Source organism: Sinocyclocheilus rhinocerous, unplaced genomic scaffold (genome assembly GCF_001515625.1).
Source record: "Sinocyclocheilus rhinocerous isolate Xijiao unplaced genomic scaffold, SAMN03320098_v1.1 scaffold1799, whole genome shotgun sequence".
Classification (NCBI taxonomy): domain Eukaryota; kingdom Metazoa; phylum Chordata; class Actinopteri; order Cypriniformes; family Cyprinidae; genus Sinocyclocheilus; species Sinocyclocheilus rhinocerous.
The window spans coordinates 204,854-229,689 of NW_015648615.1; the positions used below are offsets into that span (position 1 = coordinate 204,854).

Genomic DNA, 24,836 nt, shown 5'->3' on the forward strand with positions numbered 1-24,836 from the left:
AGGTTAAGCCGCAAGAGGATGTGAAGATGGTTTTAAAGGGGTCATATGATGCAATTTCAAATTTTCCTTTCTCTTTGGAGTGTTACAAGCTGTTCGTGCATAGATAAGATCCCTAAAGTTGCAAAGACTAAAGTCTCAAACCCAAAGAGATATTCTTTATAAAAGTTAAAGGGGTCATATGATGTTGCTAAAAAGAACATTATTTTGTGTATTTGGTGTAATGAAATGTGTTTATGTGGTTTAAGGTTAAAAAAACACATTATTTTACACATACTGTACATTATTGTTTCTCCTCTATGCCCCGCCTTTCTGAAACGCGTCGATTTTTATAAAGCTCATCGGTCTGAAAAGCGAGGTGTGCTCTGATTGGCCAGCTATCCAGTGCATTATGATTGGCCGAATACCTCAAGCGTGTGACGAAAATGTTACGCCCCTACCATACTGTGATGCCATGTCCCGGCCAGAGCGATGAGACAAACACATTTAAACCCATTATAAACGAGGCATTTGTTGCATCCAGTGGGGACATAACTACGGATTATAATGACTTATACTGTCTTTTTACGTGTTGCGTTGCATCGCGCTGCGTAAACATAAAACCATGTCTGCATTTGTGATCGGAGAAATGACAAACAACAAGCGCTACTCTACACTGCTTAAAACTCATGTTTGAATCGTCAGTGGCAAATTTTTTAAATATAAATGGTCGTGCTCAAAAGAGGGCTTACAATGACTTACAAAGGTACATAACAGCTACAAGTGTATGCACTACTTGCTTTATGCAAGCACTATATAGGATAAATCACTATACAGGATTTACCCTATTATACTTTATCGACACGAATTGATAGGTAAAGTTACTCGTCGTCAGGCTACAGAAGAATACCATAATTCCTCTGTTCAATTAGGCCTACGACATCGAGAGTCACGCAGACCTATAAGAACCCAGCCACAACACATAAGTGCGAATAACATGCCTTACCTTAACACAGAATCGACCACAGAGTCCAGCGTTTATATTTTTTCTACGAATCTTTGAGTTAACATGTACTAAACATGAGTGGAATTTGCACCGCAGCGCCCCCACACCTTGATGCTCATGACAAGAATAGCATGTATAGTTATCTTTATTGAAGTGAATTAGGTTTAAATCGCCGTCATGCATGAATGAATGATATTTTTGCAATTTAACACATAATAATCCACAATGATCACATTACACAAAACTGAAATTGCAAGTCAAAATAACACATTGTCAATATTTTTTGAGACCCCCCAAAATTTCACAAATCACGTTTTCAGGGGAGCCCATGTCTTATTAAGGGGAGCCGAGCTCCCCCGTAGTTCGCTTTATAAATAAGTATGAATATGCAGTGCTCAAAATCATTAAATGTTTTAGGTGCACTCAGTAAGTTTAATTTTTAACTGGCTCATATCATCCCAATTTAACCAGGATGTGAATCTATCAGCAAAGACGTTTTGCCAATTTTACTCATTTCCAGCTTCACACAAAAGCATCTTGATTTGTTCCTTTTTTGTTTCTCTCATTCTAATATTTAGCACATGCACTCTATTTAATCTAGACAAATTTAATCTTTGAAAAAATTCTGTGTTTTCTACAGCTGGTCATGTGATGTCAACATGTTAGTGCCCATGAGGGGGCGACCCGCTCCATGTAGAATAAATCGCTTTTTCTAGATGACTACAGTCTACTCTAGACTTTAACTCTTATGGTTGTAAATGATTCTAATAATTTCTCTAAAGTGTTATTTCTTTTTGTATAAAAAGTATTTAGAAAGAAAATACTGAGTGCATCTTTAAGTTTTATCACTTAGAGTAGGTGTTCTACTTATACAGTATCAACAAGGCAGTGACGAGCTATGATTGACACTTCTCTTGCCATATAAATTTTCATGAGCCACGCCACGTTTCATTATCTACTCGTAAATGTTTCCCATTGTCTCCTTTTCATTATGCTGTCGAGCTCTTTTTTTATGTAAATGCGAGAGAGGTTTGACAGAATCTCTATCAATCAGCTCAGCTTGCCAAAGGTAAATGAGTGGGAGTGTGGGAGGAGTCTTGTAACAGCGCGTCAGTGTGTGTGTGCACGTGTACCGGTGCGTAAGGAGGGCACTTGGGCGGAGAGGGACGCAAAGCATCGCGCCTCAGAGTTCATCGTAGTCTGAAGCTTTACATTACATGTACGCGCTCCGCACAACTCACTCCAGAGTACAGGCTCGCGCAAACTTTCCCCGCGTTGAGAATGGCAGAGCAATCGAACAGCGATGGAGAGGAGGGGAGCGCACCCATGAGGGGCTTTGCCCGACAAGGTGCTCTGAGACAGAAGAACGTTCACGAAGTTAAGGACCACAAGTTTATCGCTCGCTTCTTCAAGCAGCCTACTTTCTGCAGCCACTGCACGGACTTTATCTGGTAAGAGTTTGTGCGCTCCTTACTGAAGTGTATGGCAAGCTGCTTTAACATTCATTTATTAAAACTAAGTAGTATTGTGTTGCTAGTTCTTATTTTTTAAGTACTACTAAGTAATCCAGTAGTGACTAGTAGCCTTCGAATGTACATGCAGCTATTTATTAAAATACATGTACATATTCAGTTCATACTATCAGTACTCATTCATTAGTTAGGCCTACTAGTAACAATTCCGACAGCTGCTATACATTTTGCCATAACATTTTCTTTTTACTAATAGAGAGATGCTAGTATCTATATATGAGGCACAAGTATACGTCTTAAAATTTTTTCCTATACGTAATGACTTGCCAGAACTGCCCTTTTTTTAGCTGTTAACTTAAATGTCTTATTAGTTAAATTAGAAATGCTTCTAGTAAAAATGCAATGGAAAAGACACTGTTGTCTAATAAATGAATAACAAATGAAAAAAAGGTGTAACATAAAAAGAGATTTTAGTTAGTTTAAGGAATAAATGTTAAAATGGCTTTCCATAAAGGTGGACCTGTTACTGTTGCAGCTCAGGTGTAACACTGTACACTGTCTCAAAACCTATGGTGCTGTCTATCTAGACAGCACTCTATTATGGCCATCATATGTAGACTCAGCTGACTCTGAACAAGCCTAGAATGGGCAAAATGCTGTTTCAGTAGGAGCTCACTTGGTTTTGAGCCACAGCTTTATTGATTTCCCATAGTAAAGTGTGAAGTACAAAGTAAAATGAAAATGTAAAAATATGAATGAAAAAAAATGACTTGATCGTTTTTGTAAGACAAAACAAGAGTATAAGACAGTACAAGAAATAGGAAATGTGTCATACTACATGAGACAACAATCAAACCACAAATCGATTTAGTGCAAGTGTAAATGTTTAAAAATTATGGTTCTATTATTTTTTCAATTAACACTTGCTTTTATCTTTCAGGGGTTTTGGGAAACAAGGATTTCAGTGTCAAGGTAGGAGTTTATTCATTACTTATTTTGAAAGATCTCAGAAAGTGTATAGTGCCTGTGGTGGTATTTGTAAATGTCTTGCAGCAACAGTTAATCCTTTTCAAGGACTTTCAGTATTGTATATTTGACATGTCTCAAAGCTTTTTCCTTGTGATGGTGTTACTGGAGGACACGTTTACAATGTTTAGCGTCTTGCATGAACTTATAAGGTCCATTTTGAAAGAGAGCCTTGAGGTTTTCCACCAGTGTGATGATCTTGGGAATCTCAAAATGGTTCCACAAGTATATTTCATTTTTATAGAGTAGGTATTATGATATTATACAAAGCATCTCGACAGTAAAATGGAAACTAATTAACAGGACGTTTCATAAAATAGAAATTTGCACAATGGTAAAATAGATGGTCGTGCAGATATTCTCTGCAATCTCCGATATCTACATATCTCATTTAAATTAGATTTTCAAATCATTTTAACAACAGAAGTCTGATTCTACCTGCATAATTGTTCAGATTTGAAGCAACTGATGTCCTCACTGCAGATGTTCATGCCTCCCATTTGTCTCATGAGTCTAATTATCAAATTTCTGAGAGACGCCTTTCACATTGAAGTATGAACAAGATGGGCATTTCTCATATGAAATCATGTTATGCAAGGAGACCATCCGGACAGCTTTTTTCAAACTCTTGCACAGGCAGTTTGACTTGGAAGTGTGAAGTTTTGGCACGTTTTCTAACATTGCAGTTTGTTCCTGAAGACCTGTGGATAGCTGTTTTCTTCACTGTATTTAGAGTCTAAATTAACCTGGAAAAGTGATTTTAATTCCTGCTCCCCTTTTACGCACTAAAGGCACTGGATGTTCTTTAAGGCAACTGCAATTACCGGTCACGGCAGGTCAATGGCACCCTCTGCGGTGCTGCGCTTCTCCATTTTTCCACCGCAGGCTTCAGCACTAGCTCTAATTACAGGTGCACAGTTGAGTGTATGATGACTTTACCCACTGCTCGATCTTTCTCCTCTCTCCCTCTGTTCCTAGCTCTTTTTCTTTCAGTCACATTCTCAAATCTTTCTCTAAACCTGTTGAAACCCTCCATTGATTGTATCTGGAATATGGGACCCCATAGGAGCTGAGGGAGAAAGGGAATTCTTCTGCAAGGTCATGCTCAGACATGCTGAAACCTGAGGGTCTCTGCTGGAGAGCAAAGCTGTTTGTGCCTCCTGTAGATTATGCCTCGAAGAGTCAAGCTCGGTTAGAACAGTGTAGGATCTATACGTCTTGTTCATTATTAATGCCGTTTGTGCAGTTTCTTCTCCTCCTTTTGGTGTGTATTGTGAATGCACCAGAAGAGCAAGACATGCTTTTCGGTTAATGATTTAAAGAATATTGCACTACATTTTTATGGTATTTAAAAAAAAAATCTTGACAGTCCCATCCCATTTACTGTAGTTGAATAGAATAGAGCAGCCTGGACATTTGATGGATTATTCCCTTTTTGATTTAAGGGCGACAAATGTGAGATGAGTAGGGCTGAGTATAGATCTTTATGTCTGGGTGAACTGTTCATGTAAGGGAGCTTTAGCAGCACCTAGCGTGTTTGGAGTGTTTGTTTCGGAAGTTGATGCCTGATGTTTTCTCCATATGTGAACACGACAATTGCACTTAGATCTGCACCAAAACAATCAGTCAGAGATTGCCTGAATGGTTCATTTGTGTTGAGAAGACCTAACGGAACAAGTTGTATCATAATTCATGATGGGAAAAGCATTACCTACATGTGACCTCTGCATAAACACATATTTGGTATACTTTGAAATGTTCTTTTGTGAAAAAGAACCGAACCAAGAAGAAAATGCAACATTGTAACTTAAGTCCTTGTTTTAGAAGAAAGCAAGCTATCTACAGGTCTGAAAATGCCCTAAATAACTCTAGACTTTTGCTTATGCTACAGAATAAGCCAATACAGCAGTGGCTATTATTAATTATGAAACATTGGTTTAGTACACTTAGGTTTTTGTAAAAAAAAATTTTTTAAGATATTTTACTTTTGCAAGAAAGTTTCTGTAACATTCCGAAATATTCTGTAATATTCTAGTGCTTTCTGGAACATTCCAGAACATTGTGGGACTAGTCATAAAAGACAAAAATCATCCCACATACACTTCTGACGTTTGGAGGACTCACTGTTAGCTCAGTAATATGCATGTCCATGTAATTTTTATGCATGAGTAATAACAGATCAGCTTGTATAAGTTGCATTACTTAGTTACTCTTTATGAAAAGTAATGCATTACGTTACTTTTGCATTACTTTTTGTCACCTGGGCTGGACTTGTTTACTAAAAAAAAACCCAAAAGTTATATTTTTATCAAATGTAAAGGCCCTTTCGCAACCTCTGTAGTCTGTACCTCACTCCTAATTTCTTTTAACATGGGGACAGGAGAGGTGTCAGTGAATAAATAGGAAAACAAAGTAACTTGCGTTACTTACTTGCGATATTACTTGTACATTTAACAGTAATGTGTTATTTTATTAGTTACTTGAAAGAAATAATCTGATTACGTAACTCACGTTATTGGGTCACCCTGACTTGAGATTTAAGGTGTGGACATAATATTATAGCCTATTCATAATTATATTCATTACTAACTGATGAATTTAGGATTGTAGTGTCTAGAAAACACTGGAAATTATTTTGCCTTCAAGACCTTTTAATGTAACAGTGAATCCATCAGCTGTTAAGTAGCAACGAGTCTAAAGGGACAAACTGGCCACTCACTGGCAATTTTTGTGTGCGTTCAAAGAAGAAAAAGAGGTTTAAGGTTTACTTATAGAATACCAGTACAGCTGTGATCTGGTTCTTCCTTAATCATCAGTGTGTGGAAAACAGTGAGTAAATAATAAAAGAGGATTTCCTCTTGGTGTCAGCTTGATGGTGAGCCAGCTGCTTAGGAGAGCCTCTTTTGCCTCTTCAGTCTTAATTGCAAAATTACGAGTTTGAAGAAGAGCTGGCAGAATGTGCTACATCTGGATAGAGTTGAGGAAGAGAAACAGAGACAGAGGAAGAAGTGCATGAATGATAAGATGGGATAGCGACTAGCGAGATGGTCAGAAGAAGAAATGAGAAATCCAAAAAGTGTTCGAATTTTCAATTGAATTACAATATTTCAGAGTAAAGTCATTACTGTACAAACAGTCAGTCATGATGGCAATATATATATATATATATATATATATATATTTGCGATAATCACCTGTTATTGGTTAATTTTACCTGCTTATTATGGGAAAATTACTATTTTAACAAAAAATGTAAATTTTGAAATATTGATTTGATTTTAGATTATGTAAGAAAAAAGAGACTGCAGTGATATGAGAAGATATTGTTGGAGATTGACCAATCAGAATCACTCAGACTTACAGAAAGTCTCTTGAACGGCAATTATCATTATTTGTACACCTAACACCTTACAAAACCACCCTGATGATTTCACTTGTATATCTCTAACCACTTACCTTCTGCCTAAATGCCCTTGAAAATCGAAGCAGACTGTGATTGCATTTATATATTTGTGATGTGGGGGGTGTCTCACACCTCGCTTTGTTCTGTGCAAAAGCAGAACATAACCACATATGAAGGTGTGGGCCGTTTAAAGCCTCTATAAATAGCATAAGTGTTCCATGAAGCAGTGCTTAAATAAGGGGGGGGGATGTGTGGGCGTTCGGGGAGATCAGTAGTATATGAAACGCATAGAAGAACCTCGATCATCAGAGAACATGGCATCAGTTTATATACGTCATCACCCTGCTCTCGCAAGAATAATTCATGTGTTTGCTCCATTTTAGCAGCTTTGGAATGGCATGTTCCAGACAGCATATACGTCATCACCCTGCTCTCGCAAGAATTATGCTTTGGAATGGCATGTTCCAGACAGTAGCCTCATTTTGAGGGGAAAAATATAAATGATCAATGGCGACATAAGGCACTGCTGCGTTCTATTGTAGAGAGGAGTGAAGCTGTGTGTATCAGTGTATCTATCGAGGAAGTTTCTTTTTTGCTGTTAGATTTTTCAAGAGAGTTAGTTTTAGTCATTTACAATTGAGATATCAACTTAGATGTTCCTCCTAAATATAGAGAAAAATAAGAAAATTGTTTACACTCAGTAAGAGTATAGAGCTATAAAACCAATGTAGAAATCGGTAGAAAATGGTTTTGGAAGAATTTGATAAAATATGTTTGATTTCTTATTGAAATGTTTGACCTTTGATTGCAGATTTTGATATCGTACCAATTCTGTGTACGATTTGAGACATTGATATCTTTTCTGAAACACTAGAGGAGGCACATTAGAGATTACTGTTTTCCCTCAGGAGAAAAATCTGAGAGGCAGAAGTTTCCATTTGCCCTCTCTGTGATCTCATTAAGTACATTTACATGCACTTTAAAAGTTTGATTTCAGTCAGAATAGATTTCAGAATAAAACAGTAATTCATCAGTGTAACGTAAATGCTTTAGTCCCACTGAAATTGCATTAGTCTAGTAGAAACCAGGACAGTTTACCTCAGTGTTGTACACTTGCTCTGAAATACAGAGGTGATGTGTGACCTATTTAATCCTTTAAATATTCAATGTCCACAGCAGTTTTTGAAAATTCAAACAGTATTTGTGTATTTAATCATTTAAATATTCTATATTCTTAACAGTATTCAAAGGCCTCATGACTCCTAGTAGTTGTAGCGTCTGGACCACTCAAACACACAATATATATTTTGTTTTTATATTTAACAAATACTCTGTAACCCCCCTCAGTTAACAAGGCACAGAAACGTAGTAAAGACATCGTTAAAATGGTCCATGTGACATCAGTGGTTCAACTATAATTTTATGACGCTACGAGAATACTTTTTGTGCACAAAGAAAACAAAAATAATGACTTTATTCAACAATTCTTCTCCTCCGTGTCACCCTGGCGCCATTTTGGAGAGTATCATGACGCATGCACATGCTTTGATCTGCGCGTAAAAAACGCATGCATGTGATGCTGCTGATGCAGAACACGCATGCGCTGCGCCTTGTTTACATTCAGAGGAGAGCATGTGTATGCGTCGTGATACTCTCCAAAATGGCGCCAGGTTATTCCTAGTTACCTCAGGATTCCCATCCGGTTGCAGAAACAGAAAAGCAAACAGAGAAAAATTAGCATAGCTGCTGTTCAAACCAATCAAATAATGATAATGTGCATTAGATCAGATATAACTCATCAAATAATATATAGAAATATATATATATATTTATATATATATATAAATATATAGTTGAGTATCATCAGCATTACAATGGAAACTAACCCCATATTTTCTAATAATATTACCAAGGAGCAATGTGTATATTGAAAATAGCGGACAGCCTAAGACAGATCCTTGTGGCACTCCATACTTTACTGGTGTTAATTGAGATAATTCCCTGTTTAAATAAACAAAATGGTAGCAGTCGGACAAGTAGGATCTAAACCATCTTAAAGCCTGTTCTTGAATACCCGTATAGTTTTGTAATTGATCTGAGTATGTCATGATCTATAGTGTCGAATGCAGCACTAAGATAAAGTACAAGTAAACCTAGTAATGAGATGCAGCCTTGGTCTGATGCAAGCAAATCATTTGTAAATTTAACAAGTGTAGTTTCTGTGCTATGATGGGGCCTGAAACCTGACTTAAATTCTACATAGATATCATTTTTTTGAGCACAACGGAGTAGACACAAATTTTCTAAAATTGTAGACATAATCAGAAGATTTGAAATGGGTCTGTAATTTGCCAGTTCACTAGGATCTAGTTGCGGTTTCTTAATGAGAGGCTTAATAACTGCCAGCTATTTTTAAAATTTATTATTTTTTACATTGTTTTGAGCTTTTGAGTTTCACTACGTCAGTCCTGATTTAGAATGCTGAATACGCTTCTGTTCACACACATTTTGGTTATAAACTAGACTGACAACCGCATTCAGTGACCTAACTAACTCCCTTCAATTTGTAGGACACGCACCTGCATTTTGAGAATCAACTCGCCGTGGTTGGATCCTCAATTGGAAGCTAATAATATACATGACAATTTGAGATTCGCATCTGTTAGTAGATACAAGTCAACACTGACTTTGTGAATGTAGCCCAGCTGTATTTCCAATTTTTCTAACTTCTGCCGCTATCACAATGTGTTCTTTTATCATCTCAACTAAAAAAGAAATAAAAAATGATTCCCCAAAGCCAAAGGCCTTATTGTAGCTATGGTCCAATTTCGATCAGAATCCATTTGCGATAGAAGTTAAATCTGAGTAGTCAATGGCTGATTGCTGATGTTTCAACCAGCTAATGAATGTTGAGAGCCAATTACACATGGATAGAAGAGCCCAACAAGGGCCATCTGCTCGGCTTTCGGGACCTAATAAAAAGGTCTACCGAGAGCCACATTGCAGGAAGAGAATGCGTGTAATAGTGCAATAAGGACGCTCAACTGCCTGTAAAAGTGTCTCCATGTTAAGCAAGTAGTTGAAACTCAATTTAGTCCTGAATGCTGTTAGTCTCTCCCGGTGCTTTCAACCAGATTAGATCATGGCGGTGTTTTCCAGGCCACCCAAGGGAGGGTTCGTGCTCTATTGACACGGCAAGGTTGTTTACTGCAGAACAGGATCCTTTTGTTTAGAACAAACATGTCTGACCTTTGTGGCTCCAGTGTCCCCGTGGACAAGACGCATGAGGCTTGATATTCCCTTTTGCTGGACCTTATTCGCTCTCTCTCCTAAATTAAACCAACTTCAGTCCTTTCAATATTTATGTCATTGTCAGTTTTCAGTTTCGATGGCCTGAAAGTACTCGGGCTAAATGAGAGAGATTTTGGAAGAGTTTTGACCTTCACCTCACGAGCCGGCTGTTCAGGTGCTCTTTGTTTGACGGTAGCCGGCGCTGCATTTGATGTGTGTGCCGGCCGGCGAGTCTGTTGGAAGTTGGAAAGAGGGTTAGGAGGACAGGAGAGGCAGCCACCAGCTGAGCTTCTGAAACTGGCTGGCTGGAGGTCCTGTGGGGACCATCTTGTCTTAGTTGGCCTTACTTTTAAATGGGCCATAAGAGAGATCTCACTCCATCAGTGAGGCAGTCCAGTTTTGAGCTGCAGCTAGATAGACACTTTGAGGACTTACACTGTATAATGGTGCTTGCTAAGGCACCTAAATGATACTTTAAATCATGGGTCTTGTTGAGGAGAGGTGTGCTATAACTTTTCTAAGCAATTCAACTTATAATTTGTGCCTGGTGGACTATAAAAGACTAGAAGTATCCCATAGAATTGCATTAAGTAGGGGCCTGTGGCATAGCTGAGGATTTCATAGGGACTCTTTTGACTTGGACTAGAAATCCTGGCGTACTGCTAGTGAATTTTAAATACAATTTTTCTTAAGTTTTAAAGTTAAATAAGTCTTAAGTTTCTTTTTATTTACATATTGCTTGTGCATTGTTCTTGGTCTTATTTTAGCAGTGTCTAGCTGCTTATTTGGTGAGTGTGACAGATTTGTTTTTCCAGCTGAAGAACGATGAAAACACTGAGGGCCAATCAGAATCCACCTGATTTTAAAGAGCTCATGGCATGCATTTAAAGCGGCAGACATACCTGGATTGTGCACTCATAATGAACAGAACGTTATTTTGCATTGGTTGTGGATGCCAGTATAATTATTGTTATAGTTAACGCTCTTGATGTGAATGGCCTTTACAGTGTGGCGGTGAGTTTTAAAGTTTGAAAATGCATCTTGTTGTCAATTCAACTAACTACAGAATAAGAAAATCTATAGCATTTATCCCTGTTTTAAATGTGGATTTTTATGTTTAAATGGGCAGAAAAAACTCACCGTGCTTGATATAGATGTGCCGACGTCATAGTAGGAGCAGTGGTAGGACTACTTTGGTTCATCATCTGTTTTTATGTAAACAGTCTCTGCTTTTTCCAGCATGGTCGCCCACATCTGTGAGAACTGAAGAGAGATTCAAAAGGGGATCTGTAAATCTGAGATGTCAACATTTACCTGCCATTTTAGATGTATGTCACCCACCCAGGCCTCCACTTAACTGTGCTAGTGCTTTGAGTGTGGGATCCTGTCACAAATCTATCAACATGTCTAATTCCTCCTTGTATCTCTGTGTTTGAGTCTCAGCGTTATCACGATGACTGACAATGATTCAAAGACCACAGTCTGAGAGTGCTGTCAGAACAGAGAACACAAGAGTGCAGCCCTTTCTCCAGAGAAAGCACTCCGAGCTGCGCTGTCCAGATATCAACCTCACTGACAACTTCCAACATGCTAAGCAGTTCTGCCATGCTTTTAGTACAGACTGGGCATTTCCTCTTTCCAGTAGTCTGCATATTCACCCTAAAACAATAATTCTGTCATCTGATACCTCGTGACATTATCTAAAAAGCAGGGTGGCAATATTATCAAATAAGAGTTACCAAAGTCCTTTTCAAAGGAAGTCATTTCACTTGGTGGCCATATTTGCAATGCCTCTGGGCAGCTATTTCAGTCATGAAAGACCAACTCCTGTTACTTGAATGGGGAAATACTGAAAGGGTTTTCCGAACTCAGTTGAATAACATATTTCAAATCATCAACAAAATCTGACATGAACCGTTTCATAAATGTTGTTTCTCATGCTCACATAGCATTAAAGAGCATGTATTTCAGGTTGCCCCTACCAAGCTGCATATGCAGTCTGTTTTTATTGGAAACAGAGCTTCTAAACCTCTGTAGTGATGCAATTCTTGATTGTCTCTTTTATTTAGAAGGTGGGACTTCCACCATATTGTGCATTGCAGTTTCTCCCATTCATATCAATATGAGTGAACTGTCTTGGTTTATATACAGCCTAGAGTATTTGCTCAGTATTGCTGAAGCAGTTGAAAATAGAAAATGTGTGCTGTCCATTAACAGTCTGTCAATTCTTCCTGATTACAGCGTGATGCTGCTAATCTAAAATTGTCTGGCCAATATACTATACTGCTATATAACTATAAAAATACTTATAGCTTATACCTATATATTATATGTCAATAAATATGCCATTATATCATTGCTGATAATAGTAATCTATACTATTTTGTCTAAATAAATAAAAAATAAATCACTAAAAAAATAAAACTCAATCCTTTTGCTACAACTGAGTCAACATAGCATTATAATGTTAATTATGAAAAATGGATATTCTTTTGGAGGTTTGCAAAAGATTACATTTACTAGTTAAATTATCAGTGTTTTTAAAGATTTAAACTTAAAAGTGACCATTAGATGATGAGTCATGTTTAGATGTAAAATTAGAGGAAATAAGCATGAGCTATTAAATATCCAATATGGACCGATACTGATTGATTAAAAAATTCAAATATTAGCCAATATATTTAAATTTAATGTTTGACAGGAATGAAAATGAGAAGCACAGTGTGTGCAATGGACTGTACTATACTTTAACAGCATACCAATTGTTCAGCTGACAAAACACACTCACACACACACAAAAAACCCTTCAATATAGTACCTTTATACAGTATGTACCATTGTAAAGACTGTAGTTTATCCCTTACAGCCTCGTACCATCTGTACCATCACCAATATGGCACAGATATATTGTGCATCCCTTGAGCGAATGATCATAGACATGAGAAGTAGACAGTTAGAAATGCAGCACACTCAACACCATTTACAAGCAGAAGAAGGTGGAGAAGAAATATTGAAAAATATGAATGAGATTTGGGAGCTAGGGCTCTGACAGAATTTTGTTTTTGGGTTAAGATCATTTTTAACTTCAGACTGAAATGTTCACAGACGGTACAGCTGTGAGTGGAGGCCGAATCGGTGCTGGTGAGCTGAACTGAGAGGCAGTTTGAGGTGCAGGTGTTCATGTATTAAAGTGAAGTCAGGTTCACCGCTGGGATCACTGTCAGTCGCATATTAAAAATGGGCAATCTCAGAGTGGGCCAGCTAGGTTAAAAGCTTCCCAAACTGTTTATTAGTACTTATAAAGCACATATTCTGCATCTATGTATTTAGATTTAAATAATATAATGTATTTAAATAAATAGTTTTAGTCTGCAAGAACACAATAAGTGACTTTAAAGACATAATGGTACTATAATTCAAATAAATTATATTCTTTTGAACTTCTGTTCACCAAAGAATCCTGAAAAAATATTAAACACAAAGTTTAATTATCAACATTGATAATGATAATAAATGTTTCTTGAGCATCATGTGACACTGGAGACTGGAGTGATGGCTGCTGATAATTCAGCTTTGCATCACAGGAATGAATTACATTTTAAAATATATTACAATGGAAACAGTTATTTAAAATTGTACTAATATTTCACAATATTACTGTTTTACTGTATTTTTGATCAAATAAATGCAGCCTTGATGAGTATAAGAGGCTTATTCCAAAAACATAAAAAAAATCGTATGCCACCAAACTTTTGAAACTTTACCCACTCTATATAATTTAGTCGCAAACGAAACAGAGTTGGTAAAGAATGAACGGTCACTACTGGAAACTTTGTCTGAATGACTTCATTCATAATATAAGATTTTTTACCAAACACTTGGAGTCGGTCAACAGGTTCTGTTTTCTGGAAGTGCACAGAAAGGCACGAGGGTCAGGGCAGACCCCTTTTTTAGACAGCCCGGTTGAAACATGGTTGAAGTTTTTTAGTATTGACCCTATTGGGTATTGATGCTATTGTATGAGCCTGATCGATGTTAATGCAGTGAATACCCTCTGGCCAGCAATTGAATTGGGCTTTCTGCTGTAGAACACAGGGGAATATGCATATGCAAGCTTTCCACTGACTCAGCCAGGTTTTGGATTGAAAGGAGAAAATTATGATTGAAGTTAAATGAGAATTAAATTGAATGATCTCACAAGCTTTAACACTGATGTGAGTTACATTTTCATTGCTTTTTTTAGATCTTGCTTTTTCTAATGGGCAATCTCAGAGTGGGCCAGCTAGGTTAAAAGCTTCCCCAGGCTATCAGTCACACTTTTAATTGAAATGCAAGTATGTTAGGACACCGGGGCTCTTTTTAAGCACAGCTGCTGGCCTTACCTGAGTTGACAAAGACGGGAGGCTTTGGTTGAATGTGTAAAAATATATCAAAAAGCAGCGAGGTATACGATTAGCCTACTTTACCTGACAGAAACAGCATGTCTTGGGTTGCATGAATACTACACAAAAAGAAAAGAATAGCTGCAGAATACCTGATATTTTCTTCAGGGAGCAATTCAGGTCACCTCTCAAGGGTTTTACTGGTTAGCATTGTCCAGTTAGCCTCAACTGCTAGTGGCATCTTACAGCTGCTATTGAGATGAATGGCAAATGCTAACTGTTAGCTTTCTCTAGGTATTCTCTTAAGTAAGCTGCTGTGACATATTGACTTCAAAGACTTCCAAACAGTTTATGAAGAACATATGCTTTTGTTATGTTTTTTATGTGATCAAGTCAAACGTGATGAGTATAAGAGGCTTATTCCAAAAACATAAAAAAAATCGTATGCCACCAAACTTTTGAAACTTTACCCACTCTATATAATTTAGTCGCAAACGAAACAGAGTTGGTAAAGAATGAACGGTCACTACTGGAAACTTTGTCTGAATGACTTCATTCATAATATAAGATTTTTTACCAAACACTTGGAGTCGGTCAACAGGTTCTGTTTTCTGGAAGTGCACAGAAAGGCACGAGGGTCAGGGCAGACCCCTTTTTTAGACAGCCCGGTTGAAACATGGTTGAAGTTTTTTAGTATTGACCCTATTGGGTATTGATGCTATTGTATGAGCCTGATCGATGTTAATGCAGTGAATACCCTCTGGCCAGCAATTGAATTGGGCTTTCTGCTGTAGAACACAGGGGAATATGCATATGCAAGCTTTCCACTGACTCAGCCAGGTTTTGGATTGAAAGGAGAAAATTATGATTGAAGTTAAATGAGAATTAAATTGAATGATCTCACAAGCTTTAACACTGATGTGAGTTACATTTTCATTGCTTTTTTTAGATCTTGCTTTTTCTTAAGCTCCAAAATACCAAACTCTGGGAATAAAATAAATTATTACTAAATAAATAAATTTCAATCTCTACAGCTGACCTGAATGTTCTTGTTCATTTTAGCCGATACAAAAATGCCCAAATTTCCTTAGAGACCCGAGGAAAGAATTTTTATATGATTTCAGGTTTTTTTTAATCCATGATGAGCTGTTTATATTTCTGCTAAATGCGAATAGAACGAGAAATGCCTCACTTTTGATTCATAGTGTCGCACTGATTCATGTCGTGCTCTGTTTATGCATAATTATACATTACATTCTACATGATCTGGCTTGAATGAAAGTAAATAGGGTGTGTAGATGGTGCTGATGATGATTGGTGAAGTAAAGACCTGTAAGAAGGCTTCAGTAATAGTGCTGCAGTGCTCCTCAAACCCATTTAACCCATAGGACCATTTAACTGCTTGCTGCAGTTGCTAGGCAACAGGAGATGGGTAGCCTCACAGTACATGACTACTTTTGAAGCGCTCTCTCTCTTTCTCGCTATTTCTCTCTGTCACTCTTGCGGATGCACTGTCCCAAATATCACTGCATCTTGAGATTAAATTCAGCTAAATAGAATTGTTTTTGGGTCAGAGCGCAAAAAAGTGGCGTATCAAAGTAAACTTAACTTCCCTTTGGTGGTTTCAAGCTGTTGTAGTGTCAGTTTTAGCTTCCACTGATTATTTTCCTCACAGCATCAATTACATAAAAAAGGAAGCGTTTGGTTCAGATAATCCGAAATAAAACTGTGACCAAACTCATGTCTCTCATGATGCCACGATCAGTTGTGAGAGTAATATTCGGTCAGGAATATTCTTTTAATTGACCATTTTTTAATTATGTAGACTATAATTATTTTAGGGATGAAATGCAATATTAAAGATACTGTAGTGGCTGTTGTGAGCAGTCTGTGATTTGATTTTGATTTTATTTCATTTTCTTTTTCCTGTAAGATGGGGTGCCAGCTGTACTTGAACCACCAACTGTTGTTTTATTCAGGAATTTGCCAAATAATGTCTAAATCTTGGGATGCATCAAATATCAGCACCTTATCAGTTATCTGCAGACATTTGTGAATATATTGCTTTCTACCAATACTGGATATTTATTGGAAAATATAGAGTATTGACTATTTATTTTAGATGTAATGTGTGTTTTGTGTGTGTGTTAAAAATACAGACATGGTCAATTCAGACAGGTACAAAATCACAAAGTATGTCTGTCAAACACAAATTTAACTCACCTCAGGGAAAACTAGTCTTGTCTGAAGAGGGCTTTTAGCACGTGTACAGTGAATTTATAGATAAATCAGAGCGCAGATCTCTCTGTGCCTGTCGTTGGCTGGCCTCTGATCCTGGATCAGTTGCAAGTGAAATCACTGCTCTGTTTTAACTGGAATCTACACACACGACCCATCGCTTTTAATATAGTTCAATTATATTAATATAGTATAAATCAGTAATCAGCATAGCTCTAGTCATGAAGTGTGATTTACTTGTGCCTCTGTCATCACCGCTGACTGTAGACTGAGCGCACACGCTGTACTGAAAGCAGCTGTTGTCGCTGTAGCCGAATGATGTCACTGGAGCAGTTAAAGGACTGAGCCGTGATCTGTGGGTTGTTTGGAGGTTACACTGCATGTGTGATTAGATTCCATGGAGATTACATCCATGGCCTCCTCCTTAATCATTCCTCATCTCTTTTCCTTGTATTTGCTCTTTTGTCCCCTTACTTTTATTGGTAAAATTATTTTTATTAAAGGGTAATAGCATGCATGATACTTTGATTTATTCCATTGTGCTAAATGGTTAACAAAGTATTTTCATTTTATGTGTTTTAACGACGATTATTTTGGATTAATTGTGTGGAGTATTTTATTTTATTTTATTTTGTTTTTCAATTCAATTAAAACCCCTTTGAAGACAGGCATCTTCAAATAGCTGCTTTTAAAGCATTTTATTATTAAATTTTTTTGCTCCTCCTTTTTCGTTAGCTACTTTGGATAAAAGCATCCGCTAAATTCATAAATGCAAATTTTATTTTCAATTATGCATATGCATTTGGTAGGATATATCAATAGTGACTTGTTGTTGACTAAAGGTTTACATTTTTGCTAGTAAAGTTTAAAACAATTGTACTTTTATTAACATGTCTCAACACCCTTTCATCCATTCTTTCATCCATCTAATTCTTTTAAATGCACAATTGTATCTCATGTAAATGCCCACTAAGAAATGCATATGATTATTATAAGGTGAACAAATCAGTTAAGTACATTTTACAAGAAAATACTATTTCAAAATGATTGTTTCTACAATTGTTTTTTTTTCAGTGTAGGTTGGAAGATTTTTTATTTGTTGTTCAATTTGTGGTGCCCTTTTCAACTTTGCCGTCTTTCTTTCTGCTTTTATAAGCCATATCCTCTTTTTATTTTTGTATTATAGTAATTCTTTCTCACTTCTGTGTTATCCTCCATCCGTTTGTCATGTGTGTTTGCCTCTGTCCGTTTTGCTGTCTCTCTGTGTGTGTGTGTGTGTTTGCGTGGGTGGCGGGGGAAAGGGTTGTGTGTGGGACAGGTATAGCGGGGGGTCGTGGTCCAGAGGGGGCGGTGAGCTGCACAGATAGACTCTTCAGCGGATTCACAAGCAGTCAGTGGAGAGGCTTCTTCAAACAGATGGGATGGGTAGAGTGGAGACACGGGCCTGTCACGGGGCAAACACACGCACACACACACTCCCTCAGAACTCAACCCTGTGACTCCAGTGAAAAAATGCTTTACGCTACAGTATTGAAGAGATAGAAACTGTACATGACTTGTTGAAATGCTTATTTTACCTGTTATCCTTCGGTACATTTTTGTTATCGGTGTATTGCAGTCACATACAGTGTTGGAAATATGATACATTATTGCGGTACACCTCTGATACCGATATCTATTTTTGTGTTACTTTTTGTCACCGTCTGTTGGTCGAGTATGTGTTTCATGTACAAAGTGTAATTTTGTGCTATGGACAAGTGTTTGTCAGCTCACCATTGATGTTCTTTAAGAGAGGAGTGATATGCTTTTGTCAAGTTTGTCGCTTCATGTGATGGAAAAGGGAGAGGTTTCCTATCTATTTTTCTGTAAATGAAATCAAATAAATAAAAAGACAGTGCTTCCCTCATTTTAAACAATGGTTGCAAGAATTGTCTCATTGTTTGGCTTTGGAAAAACCGGGTTTAGTAAATATTCGGGTCTAGTATCTGAAACACAACATACACTAGTCTTTTCAGCAAGGCTAATTCATTTTTGTGTAATATAAACAACAAAGCAGTTTAGCTTACTCTTAGTTTTCTTAAAGTTAATTTTCTCTAGTTTACTTGTACAGTAAAGCATATTTCATACGTAACCTCATTAAACTTGTCGATTCTATCAACCTCAGATATGATTCAGATTCATTTATCACGTTTGTGCTAATCGGCATCATCCAGAGCAGGGCAGAGTGCTAGTGCACTACACCATGTTTACAGCACTCGAAGTGTGTTTAGCTGCAGGCCGCAGCACAGAGGAGGAGGAGGCCGGTGTGTGTGTGTGTGTGTGTGTGTAGTGTGAGAGAGGAGAAGTTGAGGACAGCTGTGGATTGACGGCTGACTCACTGACCTCATCCCTGCATCGCTGTAAGGCAGCTCAGCGTAGCGCTCAGCGGCCCGTGGTATTTTTATTTAGAGCGTAGGCTGGCCCTACTCACTTGCATAACTCCCATTACCACAGGCAGAAAAGGTGAAAATCAAATATCTTTTTTCTTTGTGAACAATCACTCGTATCTCCTGTTGAAAAAAAGCGAGCGTTCGCTGCCTGTCTTCCAGCGCTCGCGCTCCCCTTCTGCTTCTCTCTCTCTCTCTCTCCGTCATTGTTGTTCTGTTATTTGACTTTGTAATGTTCCTGAGCTTGAGTGAGAATCACTCGTTTTAGTGGATGGAAGGTCAGATGAAAGGTTTCTTCTCCTCTGTGTGAGATCACACACACATCGCTGAAGGGATGCCGTGTTCAGACCTCAATTAACTTTCAAAAGACAAATTACTTTGTTATTCAAATCAAGACCCAGTAAATGTGATAAAAGGTCCAGATTAAATTGGTTGGTGTAATACAATCAGCGTTAGGGAGTATCTACTGTAAATAAAATTAGCACTGCTTATCTTTTTATCAGAGGAACACTAACATAGATTTTTAGAAAAAAATAATCCATCTATGTCTAGGGATTCACTCAACTCAAGGTGCGATTCGATTCACGATACTGATTACACAATATGATTTTCTCAGATTTTTTAACAAAATGAGATTTAACACAAATTCTAAATTTAAAAAAATGTGTCATTTTATTTCTCAGACAAATTGTTGCACAATTCTTTGTGAAACTGAAATATGTCAAATAACAAAACTAAACTGAAAATTTAAAACAAACACTCAATAAAGACATCACTTAATATAAACAAGGTTTGCTCGTGCTTTTTTCCATTTAAAATTAGAGGCAATCTCTGCATTTTAATCACAATCTAAACAAAGATGCCGCATACATGCAGGATGAGCAGTTTTTAAACTAAATTAGAAAACCAAAATGGCCTGAATTTAGTTTGGTGAAACTGCACTGCATAAAACATATCTGCACGAAACAAAAACAGCAGACGGACTGAATGAGAACGCAGATTCACTCTCTGACAGCTGGTGGCGCTTATGGAACAGCAGCGATACCGCGTTTCCTTGGTTGCCGCTGTAAACAAATCAGCGCTGAGCATATACATATTACTTTAATATGCATTATACAGATGTAAGATGAAAAGAAAATATTATCTAACCTTTTCTAAAGACAGCTCCTCTCAGGTGTACGTTCATATAAACTCCCACCCCTAACTTTATTGCCATTCATTTAACATCTCAACTGATGTTAAGCCATGCAAAACAAACACAATGGTAATCCTTATGACCCCACTTGATAAATCAATGTCTTCTAAAATGCTAAGATTAACTTATGGATTGTCATGTTTGTTTTGCAGGTTTTTTGAAGCATCAAGTTCGAGGGTCCCATTCATTTGCATTATATGTGCTCAATGAGATTTTTTTTTTTTTAAATCTTTGTGTTCCACATAAGAAAGAATGCCACATACATCTGGGACAGCATGAGTGTGAGTAAGTGATGAGAGAAGTTTCATTTTTGGATTTAGTATCCCTTTAACTACATGTTTCAGTAGTATGACAGCTCAGCTGTTTTGAAAACTGTGTAGGTTTTCTAGTAACAAGCTGCTTCCTAACAAGTAGTGGTGTACAGTAGTGTGACAAAATACTACTTTGCTGTTTCTATGTCACATTGCATTACACGCACAGGCACAGCTCTACAGTCGAGCGAAACGAGGCAACACTTTCCTAGAATGTTCTTTTCTGTCATTACACAGCTTTGTAAAGTCAGTTTCTGTTTTGTGAATCGGTTCTTTCAGGATCATAAAGAAGTGTTTCACATGATTCTTTTTATTTTATTTTACATTTTTAAAGAAGTCTCTTATGCTCATTCAAAAATGCAGTATAAATGTGTCTTCCTTATTGTGATTTAATACTTGCTGGACCTTCTGGAGGAATTCATGTAGGAAAAGTGTCACATTTGATTAAGGAACAGAAAGAGGAATCAAACCAAAACTGAAGGTAAATCTCTCTCAACCTGTCTCAATCCTTCATGCTAGCTATAGTCATAATGGACTTCCCTGCAGGGAAAGCTGTCTGTGCCATGTGCACAGTATAATAATAAAAAAACATAGCCTCTAGGGGTATATTTAAATAACCTGTTTTAAAAACATAACCAAGAGCCAGAGTCAGCAGCCATGATATTCTAGCCCCAGATCTTCAGATGAAAACCTGTTCTCCTCAGCTGAGAGACGCAGGTGCTTGCAGTGTCTCTGGCGTGTATATCCTGTTCTAACAGGAAGCCCTGGGCTCCACTTCCCTCTCAGCCAGCTCAAACCGCTCTGCCAAGGCTGTGACAGACATCAGCTGCCAGAGAGTCATTAGCAGTGAAAGCCATTCTCTCTCATTATCTAGATTTCAGGAAGAGGGAACGCCGAGGCTGGTGGGAGCGCCGCCTTGGCTGAAGACTGGATGAGGTGTGTGTGGATCCGTCTTTCTCTGTAATGTCTCAGAAATGAGAAAGATTAGAAAGACAGCGAGAGGGAGAATGGGAACGAACGCCAGGTTTAATTGGCATGCGACTGATTCGCCGTGCGGGCACCGCTGCCAGGGCAGTGTAAAGCTGGAAACCGGAGTGCCAGCCTGTGTGTAGATTGAAGTGAGGGGGTGAGAATGAAAGAGATGGAGAATGAAAAAGAAATAGTTTCTGCTCCTTTTTATTGAGTGGCCTAATATGGTGGGTGGAAGCCTCATTGATTGAGTTCTCAGCAGCTGCATTATATAAAGGCCATATGGGAGTGGAGGGATATCAGACCAACTCTAGACTTCTCTTTCAGTCTTTTTTATTTTCTCATGGCCTGGTCGTATATTGTGTGGCGTGCATGGGGTTTTTCATGTCTAGAACTGCACGGAATAAAGGAAAGAATCAGTGCAGTGATGGTCATGATAGTTGCGTTAGGATGTGTTTGTGTGTGAGTGTGATCCACCCACTCGGCTGGTGTGATGGGATGATGTGTGAATATGCAGAGCTGCACCGCTGCACGCGTCAAGCACAGGAGCCCTGAGCCCTCAAGAGCTTCATGACACTAATAATGGAAACATTGAGATGTCATGTTGCAGAAGCACAGTAAGCATTCGAAAACATGGAAGAAGTGCAATATACTATATCCATTTTCCTTTTATTTATATGATTTTATTAAATTATAATAAAATATACGATATTTTTATGTAAAAATGACTATACATTGTCTTTCAATTAACAAAAATATGTTTTTTAATTATACATATGTAATGTATATAAATGTGTACTGTCCTATATTACCTATATTATTTTCTCTTTCTCACTCTCTCTCTCTTTCTCTATTTTATATACTCACACATGCACACATTTGTATTTTTTACTCTTCATTTTTTCAATTGTGATGCACAATATATCAGTACCAGGTCAGTCAATATACAAGTTATCTGTCAATTTTTGTTATTTGGTCATTTTGATGATATTGGTTAATTAACTGATCACACTTATTTCTCCATTTTTACACATTACCTTTACCATCGAATTCACTTGTAGCGTCTAAAATGGCTGATTTGTATTTTTTTGTGTTTTATTTTTCATTTATTTAGACAAAAATAGTAGAGAATTGTAATATTACTCACTTGTCATTTATTACTATAAAAATAACTATGGTCTCTGACAGTATCTGACAGAATTTTAATATCAGTGCATGCCTATAATTATATAAAAATCTTGAATTCAAGAATTCACTAATGTCATATTATAAATTTTGATTTTACATACAGATAATACAAATGGAAAAGATAGCAATAAAGACAAAAAAGTGTCTAAAAATTTGTCACTGACACTTTTTAGGGGGCCAACCTGTCATCTTTTTTTAAGTGTAAGATGCATCTGTTGTTGATTGTGTGGCGGACAGCAGGAGTGTGTGTGTGTGTGTGTGTGTGTGCTGCTGTGATGTTCAGATGTGTTAATCTCAGTGAAGCCTCACTCTTAACAGTCCCATCAGCACTGAGCGCAGGATCAACCCAGCTAATCCAGCTGACATCCGTCCTCTGTGTGTTTCAGTGTGTGTGCTTTTGACTGCCACAAGTTTGTGAAATCTGAAAGTTTGGTAAAAACCTTGTGTATGTACATTTTTGAAAGGAAAAAATAGGGTAACGTTTTACAATAATGTCCCATTTGTTAGCAGTAGTTTCTGCATTATCTAACAGTCACTTACAATGAGCAATACAGTAGTTACAGTATTTATTCATATTTGTTAATGTTACAAAAATGGTTCACATGGTTAATTTTTACCAGAACATGTCCTGGTCACGTTTCACCCCAAAAGAAAACAAGTGAAAGAAAATGTAGTAATTTGCTATTCAAATGGCATATAAATATCTGATATATGTTGTTATTTCAGGTTGGAGCTACTCTCTACCACTGAAAAAAAGTCAAAGTGGAAGTGTTCATTTAGTTAGATAAATATGTAAGTGTATCCTTGGCATGAGGACCATTGTAGTGACTTTTAGAATCATATCACACTACTAAAATGAGGAAGAACTTGTACTTTAGATTGAAAGACAAGCTTGTTTGAATTTTAAGAGCAGGCTGTTGTCCATCGGTGTTTAATGATCTAAGAACTAAGCTAGCTGTTATTGTCACTATTCCTGCTCGCTGTTACGTTGTGTGACTTGTTGTATGTTTTAGCTTAGAAATTCATATTGTGAGTGTGACCTGTGTGTATATGTACAAAGGAGTGTCTGATGTTATGTGTGCAGCGTGAACATTTGATTATGAGTGAGAATTCACAGCGCGTATTATGTATCCTAAATTGATAATTTATGAGTGTCTCCTCAGTAAAGGGAATCAATTTTCCAGACAGTTAAACCCAGTTGTTTAGTCATGGTTGGAAAAGCTGCATACAAATATTAGGTTAGCAAATTAACATAATTAGGATCAGAATAACATTTTGTTATTGCCCTAAGCTTTTCCTAGTTTTTTTTAAATTTTTTATTAAGTTTCAGTTTCCTTAGTCATACTTTTATGAACAGTTTTAAATGTGAATTTTCATGAAGATGCAGTTAATGCAGTTAAAATGAATACATCATTCAATCATTTTTTAAAAATGTATTTCATTTAAATATAAACAAAATAAAATTTGTAGCTGAACATAAAATAAAATAAAGAATCAATTCATATATAAACTGGTCTGATCTTAAAGGGGTCATCGGATGCAAAATTCACTTTTCAAGTTGTTTGAACATAAATGTATGTTGGAAGTGTGTGTACACATTCATCCTATAATTATAAAAATCAATCCAGTGTTTTTTTTTAAATCCCTATTTTAAAATCCCCTTTCTCAAACCAGGCTGTTCTGAGATTCCTGTCAGAATGACGTAGTTCTGTACAGGCCCCCCCCACGATAGTTGATTGACAGTAGTGTTTCAGCACAGACTGGACTGGTGTCTTACCTTAGACCCGCCCTGAGTGAGCTGTCATCAGTTCGCCATTGTGTTGACTCTGGTGCAGGGGAAGACAAGAATGTCTCAGATTAAGCGATTGAGGTGCTTTATTGTTGGATGTAATAATGAATATAGCAATCGTCATTTACTCCCGACATCTGAGCCGCTGAAGACGCAGTGGATTA

General features: G+C 37.3%; 1 protein-coding gene across 2 annotated transcripts in view; it reads left to right on the forward strand.

Annotated features, from left to right (window-relative positions):
- Positions 1-2,100: 2,100 nt before the first annotated feature.
- The window catches only part of prkcbb (protein kinase C, beta b), a 131,133-nt gene continuing 108,397 nt past the window's right edge, over positions 2,101-24,836 (forward strand). For both annotated transcript variants that reach the window (XM_016514677.1, XM_016514676.1), the window contains exons 1-2: positions 2,101-2,433; positions 3,395-3,426. In XM_016514677.1, coding sequence (XP_016370163.1) covers positions 2,264-2,433; positions 3,395-3,426 — 202 coding nt within the window. In that variant the 5' untranslated portion in view covers positions 2,101-2,263. The remainder of the gene's footprint in view (positions 2,434-3,394; positions 3,427-24,836) is intronic.